Genomic DNA, 11,045 nt, shown 5'->3' on the forward strand with positions numbered 1-11,045 from the left:
AGTCCTGTGTTCTCACTTGGAGGAGGACCTCCCAGGAGCTTCTGACCCACACTGGATTTGGCTGAGCAGTATATAAATTTGACTGTGTCAAGCAAAACAGATTTCAGGATTTGTTGATGCAGCACTGCCAGGCCCACCCTAACCAACAAAAGTTATATATCCTCTGTGTGTGTGTGTGATAAGTCGCTTCAGTCATGTCCAGCTCTTTGCAACCCTATGACCAGCCCACCAGGCTCCTCTGTCCGTGGGATTCTCCAGGCAAGAATACTGGAGTGGGTTGCCATGCCCTTCTCCAAGGGATCTTCCTGACTCAGGGATTGAACCCGCATCTCATGTCTCCTGCGTTGGCAGCAGATTCTTTACCACTAGCGCCACCTGGGAAACTCAATGAATTTATTTAATGCTTCTATTTTCACCCCTGTCTTACACTTTCAGCTTGTTCATTTCCCTGTTGCGATCTCACGTCTCTGCATAAAGAAGTTGATGATCTTCCGTAGAAGGGAGGCCAAACACATGAAGAAGAGCCCTTTAAAAATATAGGTAGTGAGCTAAAAGTCTTAGCCCAATATCTAGTTCTAAAGGTGTATTATTCTACGCACCTTCTCCCGGGTGCCTAGCTAGGTCTGAGAAATTGGTTGGGAGTAGGCATGGCATGACCAAGAGCATTTCCCTCACACCAGGAAATCTCGGGGGTCGATGCTCGTAGGAACATGCAGGAGGCAGCTCAGCTTAATCCTGATACATGGGGTCTTCTAAGTCCATTGGTCATGAGGAGGTAGAGCTTCTCTGAGGAAGTGATCCAGAGAAATCATTCATACTATGGGAAGCTAACTCAGAAGGCAGATTCTAATTTATTCACTTATATTTCAGTTCAGCAAACATTCACTGATGCCCACTGTATGTAAAACACTGGGGCATCAGACTGGCTCTGCCCTCACAGAGCTACAGTCCAGCAGGGGAGAAAGAGACAAATATGGAAGATGTGCTGGGAGATACACATGAATAAAGATCTTGCGCTCACATCCTCTTTATCCAACACCCTTTTCAGCAACATGGCACTGGAAAGTGATGACAGAGAAACATGGCTTCACATCATGTTTTGAGATTCCATATCCATTATATTTATTCCTAATTCAGCTCTGTGGGTCAACATCATCATATCCACTTGGTACAGGAATAGTAAGACTGGTGACAAAACTGGCATGAATATTTACTGAGCACCACAGACAGACAAGCCTGGTGGGCTGCAGTCCATGGGGTCAAGAAGAGTCAGACACGACTGAGCGACTTCACTTTCACTTTTCACTTTCATGCATTGGAGAAGGGAATGGCAACCCACTCCAGTGTTCTTGCCTGGAGAGTCCCAGGGACGGGGGAGCCTGGTGGGCTGCCGTCTATGGGGTCGCACAGAGTCGGACACGACTGAAGCGACTTAGCAGCAGTAGCATAGTACATCAAGCATTCTATTACTTTACCCAGATAGTCTTCTTTGATCTCCATATCCTATTAGGCAGTTAGTATATTAGCCCCATTTTACAGATGAAGAAATAGAGGCAAAGTGGCTTGTCTAAGGTCACCAGGCAGGTACACGGTACCCAATGCGCATATAGACCCAGGTCTCCTGACATGATGAGGTGCTCATCCGACAGGTGCTTGGAGCCAAGGGAGCTGAAGGGCCTGGTTTTGTGCCCAGCCTCATACCCTCGGGGACTCTCTCTCCTTGTTCCCCTGCAGTGCAACTGACTTCAGATACTGTTTGGTCTGCCAGACACCCCCACTTTCAAGCTCCCCTTTGCCACCCCTCCTGCCCAGTCAGGCCTCAGAGCACCTCTATCCCCTCTCCATCTCTGCTCAGGGCCCAGCACCTACCCCTTCAGTTGCTACAGCAGCTTCCTGGATTCTCTGTCTCCTCCTGCTCCTGTCTACCTTCCTGTCTCTACATCCCTACTGTCCTTTATCTTGTCACATTCATGTTCAAAATCTCCCATGGCTCTTCACTGTTCCAAAATGAAGGCCAACCTTCCTGACAAGGCATTCAAGGCCTTCCACACCCACCACCAGACTGCCTTTCCTCCTACAAACCCTGCACTCGGCTGAAAACAGAATCGGTCAGTGCTCCCCAAACACACCTCACACTTTGTGTCCTCTGTCCTTTGATCTTGGTGATTGTTTCTGGGATCCAACCTCCATCTGCCTGAGCCCACACCTCTTTGTGTCAACATTATATTCACCCTTCCAGACTCATCTTGACTTCCTCTCTTCCAGGAGATCTAGATGTGGTCTTCCCTTTCTCTTGATGCTCCTGGCATCTATTGCTTCTTTCTTGAGCTTAGCATTTCCCAAGTAGATATCTGTGATCAGATCCACCTGGCATCCACCCCACTTTAACAGCCTCCAGTGTACTTTGAGGAATCACCTCTTCTCCACTCTGTATTCAGTGTGGTTGGATGGGGCTGACCTCACCACCCTGTTCCTGCATGAAAGGCCGATGGATGTCCCAGACCCACCAATACCATGTTATTGGTTCAAAGATGGACACATGACCCAACTCAAGCCAATGAGAACTGAGCTTAGGATTTTTGCTGCAATAGTCAGGAAAGAAACACGCTTCTTACTGGAGTTTCTAAACTGGGAGGGTGTAAACTTGCAGCTGCTAGGGGCCATCTGTACAGCCAAATGGGGAGAGACTGACTGAGGGTGAAGCCAAACACAAAGGAAATCAGAGCCAAGAGACAAAGAGGGAGACAATTTTTAAGATATTTAAGTTCTTGGATTCAGCCATACCTGAATACAGCTAACTCCAGGATTTTTCAGCCACATGAGCCAGTTAAAGTTGGGTTTCTGTCACCTGTAATGAGGTTCCAAAGCAGTAAACCTACTAAGGGTCAGGTACCATGCCAGGCAGTGGGGTATAACCACAGAGATGTGAGCCTGATCCTAGAAGACCTCATTTTCTCTTTATTTCTAAAACTAGCTATACTGAACTATAATTCATATGCCATAACATTTATTCTTTTAAAGTCTGTAGTTCTATGGGTTTCAGTATAGTCACAGAAATGTGCAGACATCAAGATGGATTACTTTCTATCTTGCATTGAAAACAACAAACATATGCTTGCTGTGTTCTTCCCTATCCACCAGCTCCTCTCCTGAATCCAGGACTGGATTTACTCCTTCTTTCTGCAATACCAATAAATGCAGTAAGTGCTCAATTAATGCCTAATAAGCTGTACTTCGTCTAGTCAAGGCTATGGTTTTTCCTGTGGTCATGTATGGATGTGAGAGTTGGACTGTGAAGAAGGCTGAGCGCCGAAGAATTGATGCTTTTGAACTGTGGTGTTGGAGAAGACTCTTGAGAGTCCCTTGGACTGCAAGGAGATCCAACCAGTCCATTCTGAAGGAGATCAGCCCTGGGATTTCTTTGGAAGGACTGATGTTAAAGCTGAAACCCAGTACTTTGGCCACCTCATGTGAAGAGTTGACTCATTGGAAAAGACTCTGATGTTGGGAGGGATTGGGGGCAGAAGGAGAAGGGGACGACAGAGGATGAGATGGCTGGATGGCATCACTGACTCGATGGACGTGAGTCTGAGTGAACTCCGGGAGTTGGTGATGGACAGGGAGGCCTGGCGTGCTGTGATTCATGGGGTTGCAAAGAGTCGGACACGACTGAGCGACTGAACTGAACTGAACTGAAAGCTGTACTCAGACCTCCTTGAAAAGCTTGGCCTCCATCCCACAGTTGTTTGGGTCCCCTCTAAAGCACAAAGAATGAGACAACAGATATTTGGCAACCCACTCAAGGAAAGGACATACTCACCAATCACTAGGTTTTCTAAGCTGGATCCCTGCAGTGGGGTAGACTTTCTGAGAGGTGCACACCTGGAACGTGCTCCTTTGGCTCCCTGAACTTTCCCCAAGTTTATTACAGAATAATTTAAAATAGTAACAAGTGGGAAGACATACAAATCCAACAAAAGGGCAATGGCCTAATATTTAATAGAATAGAATAGTAAACAGCCACTAAAATTCATCTTTGCAAAGAGGATTTGAGGACATGGAGAAATAACCATGCTATAATATTAAGTGAATGAAACAAAATATAAAAGGATGCATAGAGATCTCAAGTACACAAAATAGTAAACACCAGCAACTGGAAGGGAATAATGCTAATTATTAGATGCAATTATCTTTGCGTAGGTGGATTATATGCAGTTTTCTCATGTTTCTCTACTATTTTTTTCCAAAATGAATATTACTTTAAATAAATCAGAAAAGCCAATAGTATTTGTAACGTATCCCTTGGTTATTATTTAATTTTATTAATATGACTACCAAAGAATGAGAAACAACCACACGAAGAATATTTCTGAAGCTGTAAAACTTTTATTTAAAAAAAACTGTCCCTCAGAGTCTTTTAGACAAACATATAAGTAATCTAATCCCCCATGTTTACTTTTTAACCTTGACTGCCAAGACGCTCAGAGCTAAAACTTAATTCACAAAAATGCAACAGTCATCTTAGCCCAGGTTCTGGGTTCAATAACGCCCATTTTTCTATGTGGTTTCTGATGCTTCCTCTTATCTGTATTTTCTGTTGTCTTGCTTGTGTTTTTATATATTCAAATGTTCCTTGGAATACATAAAGAAGTATTTGCTGAAGTGATTTGAGGTACACCAAAGAAGAGAGGTCCTGCCTAGCAGATATTCTGCTGGGATGTTTCATTTTTACAAACACATGGCACTGAGTGGGGCTTTGATCCTTTATTGTTATTCTAATTACAGCAGAGGGGCAACTGAATAAGTGTGTGTGGGAGGCTCCTTTATGGAGACAGGCTGGTCCCACTGATCAGATTAACCCATGTCTTGCTGATCTCCATCTCTTCGAAGGTTGTGTGGACAGAGGTCCATCCTGGCTGCCCAGTTTCTGGCCATTGACTGAGAGCAAATGATAGCAAAGTCTGCTACAATGTGCTCACCACATTCATCCTGTGTTCAAGTCTATACAAATCAAGTGACACTGTCAACAAGTGACTGAAAAGTACATTCAATCCATAAAGACATCCTATCTGAATAAAATAGGGTCCAAACGCTCTAAGACGAGCCCCAAACACCCTTCAGGTTTTATTGCAATTACCCAGCCTGATCCTTTACTTTGGCTTTAGAAAGAAAGTCCCTCTACTCTATAAAGATGGGCCACTTGAAAAAATTAAGTATTCTATCACCTGGGTGTTCTCCCAACTGTGACACCTCATGGCAGGAGATAACATATTTATCTGATTCTAAGCCAAGATTCTTTTCTTCTGGTGATAACTTCACTGACTCTTCATGAGATGAGGAAAAACAAATAAGCAAACAACATTTTAGTGGTGACCATTTTGCCACATCTAAAGTTGCAATGTCTTACTTGTGAATCTAGGACAGAGGAAAGGGAAAGCAGGAAAGGAAAGGAAGGCAGGAAACATTTATTGAGCACTTACAGCATGCCAGACAGAGGACTGGCCGCTGCGCTGCCAGCTCAAGGCATTTTCCATTCCAGCCAGTTATCTCCCTTAAGCGTCACAATACCATCCTACGGAGTACATGTAATAGTCCCAGTTTTTCAGAAGTGGAAATCTAGGCTTAGAGAGATTAAATCCCTTGCTCAAGGTCACCATGGGGAAGATACTAGGTTTCTGACCAGACTCAGGTCAGAGCCACCCCAAAGCCCATGCCCTGTGCCCCTTCAAATGGCTAGAAATGCCTCTGCTTGCATGAGGCTGAGATTACCCTCTGCCCTCCTTCCCTCGAGCTCAAGTGCCTTCTGACTGCCTCATCCTCTTGACTTTAGGCCCCCTCTCACTCAGAAAGTCATCAAGACACACTTGAAAAATAAAATATAAAAGCATCAACCCACATCCTGAAATTGAGCACCCTTCCCTTTGCTGCCACTAACAAGCTAATATGAAATCTCTTTCAGGGAAGCTTTCTGAATGGAATAAATTGGTGAAAACATTATGCAGCTGACAATATTTGGTGATGATGCAAACAGGGCTGCCCTGTCCATAAATGGTTTTGTCTCCAAAGAACCCGCTCTCCTGTGTCCTTTTCAAAAAAAACAAGATCGAGCAACAGAGAAACAGTACCCAGAAGACATGGCTCGTATAATTGCATTGCCCTCTCTGTTTATGTGTGTCGGACAAGTACCCCCAGAGAACTTGAAATGTTCTGGAGAAGACAGGAATGTCATTCAGAGATGATTCCACAGGGGCTGGCTCTGCACAGCTCCCAGCTTACATCCTCCCAGGGCAAAGGAAGCCTCTCCACTTGCAGCAACCTCCGTGCACCGCCACCAACTGCCACCCGTTCCTTCACCTTTTATTTACATCGCAGAGCAGACTGGTTCATCAGTGAAGGGGGGAGGAGGGAAACAAGATGCAATCCAAATTTCTGCTTTTTCCGGGGACCCAAAAGCGGGGGAGTGGGGTGGGGGTCACACAGAGAAGGAAGTGGAGCCTGGGGTGCCCGATCAGCGTGGCATGACGACCTTCCCCTCCCCTTCTGCACCAGTACTCAAGCAGAAGTGCCCAGGGAGCCCCAGGAAGCCGGGTCAATTAAACCCATTGCCTTGGCCGAGCTTGGCACGGTGCAAGAGGCGCCAACGGAGCGTTCTGCACAGGAAATCACTGCCCCCTTCAGGCCGCGTCTCAGCCGCTGTGGCCGGAGCGTAGGGGCTCCCTCAGTCTGGAAAAACTAGCAAACCCGACCTCACGCGGCCAGCGATTGCTCCTCTGAGCCCCCTCGGCGCACCCTAGTTCTCGGGCCGGCGGAGATGTGCGCTGTTGCTAACAGCTGGAACGCAAGCTGAGGGTGTAAGGAGAGGGCTTAGGACGGAAATCTCTCGGCTCTTCTGCTCCCCTCAGAGAAAGAGGCCGAGAAGGCAAGCCGACTGGTTGCGCTCCAAGTCCGTGCTTCAAGTCTGCGCCCCGGGAAACTGCGCCGGCAGCCGCCCGGCCACCAGCCTCGGCGCGGCTGCACACTCCCGCGGGTCCGGGGTGAGACCTGCTCGGGACACTCTGAGCAACTAACCGGAAGGGGTCTCCTCAGGAAACCGCTCGGGCCACAGGCAGCGCCAGGCACCTGCAGGCAGCAAGCAGCGCTGCAGAGCCGGCAGCCCCACACCAGCCGGACCGGTGCGGGTTCCGAGCTGCTGGCGCGCACCAGGCACCCGGCCCTGATGCGCGCTCCAGCCCCTGGGTCCCCGAGCCCTCTGGACCTCAAAAGCTCAGCTCGGCTTTTCTGAGGCCCGCGAGCAGGCCCGTGGCCTCTCCAGCCCTTGATGGCCCAGTTTATAGTCAATGCGCCTGTTCTTCCCACCTAGCACTCCACAGCCCCACCAGCGGGACTTGGGCAGGGGTGACCACTGCAGGCCTTTCAGGAGATTCAGTTACCACCTTCTCCACTCTTTCTCTGGGCAAAGGAGACCCTAGTTTTCTATCCCACATCCCACAAGCATACACACATACACAATCCCAGAGGGGAAAGATGCTCAGCAAATCTTGGCACCAGCTGTGCGAGCCAAGCCCGGTGGGACCCAGAGGGTAAGCACTGAGACCCAGCCTGAGGTGCCCTCGGCAGGCTCAATGAGGGCTCTGCCCAAGGGTCGAAGCTTGCTTCTGTCCAACACGCCCTCCTCCATTGCCCCTACAGCCCCGACGGCGCGGGCGGCCGGACACTCACCTCGGTGTCGTAGAGTCGCAGGTCGAGGAAGTAGGGGCGCAGGAGCGACTCGTTGCGGATCTGCTCGATGGCCAGTTCCACCGCGGGGAGCACGCCGCGCCCGATACTGCCCTTGGCCACCTCCTTGGTGAGCGGCATGAGGCCCATGATGGAGAGCGGCGGGCTGCTGGGCGGCGGCCGGGGGGCACCCCGCGCCCAGCCCCAGGCCCCGGGCGCGAGCGGCAGCAGCAGCGGCAGCAGCAGGAGCAGCAGCAGGCGCGCGGGCGGCGGTGGCGGCGGCGGCGGCGGCCCGGGCTGCCCGGAGCTAGGCGGGGAAGCCATGCCGCGCCGCGGGCTGCGGGCGCCGGCTCACTCGGCCCGCATGGCCTGGCCCGGCCCGCCGCCCCGCGCCAAGATCTCCCCGCGGCGCCCGCGCAATGGCGCCGATCCCCGCTCCGGCTCGGGCTCAGGCTCCGGCTAGGCACAGAACGGCCGCGGCGGCAGCGACAGCGGCAGCGGCGGCGCCCGTGACGGATCAATCACGCCGGGAAGGGGTGGGAGCGAGCAGAGTGCGGGAGGCGGGGAGCAAGCGAGCAAACGCGAAGAGGGGGGCCGGCGTCTCCGCGCGCGCCTCTCTCCTGCGCGGCCGCCCCGAACCCGGCCGCCTCCGCCCGCCCCCGTGCGCGCTCTGAGCTGCTCTCCCGCCGCGAGCCGTTCAGCAGCAGCCCCTGGAGCCCGGCCGGGGGAGGGCGAGCGGCAGGAAACGCGGGAGGCGAAGGCAAGGCTGCTCCGCGGCGTCTCGGGCCGCCTCCGGGGACAGGGACGGGCCGTGCGCGCCGGGGGAGGGGAGGCGCTGGCGCTGCGGCGGCCGCGGGGAAGGCCGCCTTCCCAGCACACGCACACCCGCGCCCCCGGCCCTCCGCCGCGCGGGCTGCCCCGCGACCGCTTGGACCTGAGCTCCTGGGGGCAGCGGCTGAAGGAACGAGCACGGCGTGCTGGCACACGCAGTGGCCACGGTCGCTTCGCCGAGCGCTTCCTGTAGCACCTGCACGATGATTTGGGACTGCCTCTCGGAGGTCTGGCTGGGAAGGTCTGGTCTGCGAGCGCGCCACGAGGCGTCCTTAGAGGCACCTGCAGCCTACACTCCCCTGCTCTACGCTGGTGTCTGGGGGGCCGTGACTGAGCCCGAAGCGGCGGCCAAAAATGCCGCCGGCGGTTGAATGCCCTTTGGTGCTGAGGTTTCTGGCCTTTAAGGTTTGGCTGAAAGCCCCCTTCTTCCCTCTAGTCTGAGCTTTCCTTTGCCAACCTCAGGAGCCTGGAGTCTTCACCTTGCGTGTGCTATCGCCCCCTCCAGGCGTTTGACCTCCCCCGTGTCCCCATTCCCAAAGGGGGCTCCGCCCTAGAATTCTCCCACCCTTGCCTCTCCAGGTAGGAGTACTATTCTCAGGCCACAGTGGATCCAAGCTCCCCTTGACCTGGCCCTCTGTCTGACAGGTCGCGCCAGCTGCACTGGCTAACCTTAATTAGCAGTCCTGTAATCTGACCTAGAGCCTCGGGTCCATGTACCTCTCCAAGCTTGAACAATAGGAATCATGGTCATTAAAATATAAAATCCCAAGAGGTGATCAATAAGGGGGACACAGTAGGACATCATTTCAGAAAACCTTGAACCAACCATTTGTGGGCCATACCGACGACCTTGTAACAAGGTTGAGGATTTAACCTTCACTGAACACTTGCTACATTTATGAAACCCTCACAACAGCCCTAGGAACCAAGAACTTTTATATCATCCTCACTTTACAGACCAATATACTGAGAGGTTTCACAGCGCGTTGAAGTACAAAGAACTATTGAGAGAGCACTGGAACCCAGAGCCAGCAGGAGCTCTATACACAGTGCAGTGGAAGTCAGGACCAGAAACATGTTCCCCTGTGGGAAGGGAACTGCCCTGACTGAATTGTTTTAGACCTTGCTTTCCTTGAGCATGTGGTGAAGGAGTTGGACCACATGCTGTCCACAGACTTGATCTTCTGGAGTGAGGCAGGGGCAGCCTTGAATCACAGGCTAGGTTATTACCAGGAATCATGAAGATGGAGAGGAGAGGCTGAGCCCAACTCCTGGAAAGTAACTTGGACAGCTCTGGGGAAACCGGGCCAAATTCTTCCTATCCAACTCCTCTTTCTAGGCTTCTGCAGACACGACCTCCCAAGCTCCACTTAGCCTTTCCCAGCTGGAGGGTTTGAAAGGGGCAGAGCTCACTTGGGCATCTCCACCAAAAAAGGTGGTCCAGAGGACAATGTAATCCTCAAGATATCTGTGATGTGATCTTAACATCACAGATATCCCCTAGTCATAGGCTTCCAGCAGCTACCATTCCTCAACTTCTAAGCTCAGTTTTCTGAATTAACATTTTCATTTTTTTCCCTTAGTCATTTATGTTTTACTTGTAAGCCATGCCAATATGGAGTATCTGCTGACACCTACATCTGGGAATAAGTTGAAAGCTGGAACAACTTTGCTTGATATTTACTAAGTTATTGAAGGCCCTGCCTGGCAACTACCTTTCCACCTCTCTGTCTCCATTTATGAGGTTACCTGACCTCTAGACACCAGGGATCAGCCCTGACCCAAGGAACTCCAGTCTTACTCTCCATCAGTCTGGCTCCAGGCCAAGCTGTGATCTCATACTCCACTTCTGATGTCAGGGCATCTCTCTGGTTCCCAGATCCTACTCTGGCCTGTGTTCCAGTCTGGGTAACTGGATCATTGGCATGCTTTCTTGGGTCTGAGTTCCAACCTTGGTCACCAGTTTCAACTCCATGTTCTTCTAGAGCTTGAGTTCAGCCCTCTTGCTTTATAATAATCATTCATTCCTTCAGTCAATGTTTTGTAGTGTCTACTATGTTCTGGGCAGTGTCCTAGAAGCTGAGGATACACAAATAAACAAGCCAAACTAAAATCTCTGCACTTGAATAGATTCACAGACATAGAGAAGGGACTTGTGGACACAGTGGGGGAAGAAGGTGGAATGAATTGATAGCGTAGCGCTGACATATACGCACTGTTGTTGTTGTTGTTGTTTACTCACTAAGTCGTGTCTGATTCTTTGTAACCCCATGGACTGTAGCCCACCAGGCTTCTCTGTCCATGGGATTTCCTAGGCAACATTATTGGATTGAGTTGCCATTTCCTCCTCCAGGGGACATTCCCAACCCAGGGATTGAATTCGTATCTCCTGCATCTTCTGCATTGGTAGTCAGGTTCATTACTGCTGAGCCTCTGGAAAATGGGGATATATACATGACCATGTATAAAACAGAGAGTTAGTGGGAAGCTGCTGTATA

At 50.9% G+C, this 11,045-nt stretch overlaps 1 protein-coding gene across 2 annotated transcripts in view; it reads right to left on the reverse strand.

Moving 5' to 3' along the window:
* Positions 1-8,055, reverse strand: part of GABBR2 (gamma-aminobutyric acid type B receptor subunit 2) — a 369,523-nt gene extending 361,468 nt beyond the window's left edge. For both annotated transcript variants that reach the window (XM_027549741.1, XM_027549742.1), the window contains exon 1: positions 7,720-8,055. In XM_027549741.1, the coding sequence (XP_027405542.1) occupies positions 7,720-8,040 (321 nt within the window). In that variant the 5' untranslated portion in view covers positions 8,041-8,055. The remainder of the gene's footprint in view (positions 1-7,719) is intronic.
* Positions 8,056-11,045: the final 2,990 nt, after the last annotated feature.

This window comes from Bos indicus x Bos taurus, chromosome 8 (genome assembly GCF_003369695.1).
Source record: "Bos indicus x Bos taurus breed Angus x Brahman F1 hybrid chromosome 8, Bos_hybrid_MaternalHap_v2.0, whole genome shotgun sequence".
Lineage (NCBI taxonomy): Eukaryota > Metazoa > Chordata > Mammalia > Artiodactyla > Bovidae > Bos > Bos indicus x Bos taurus.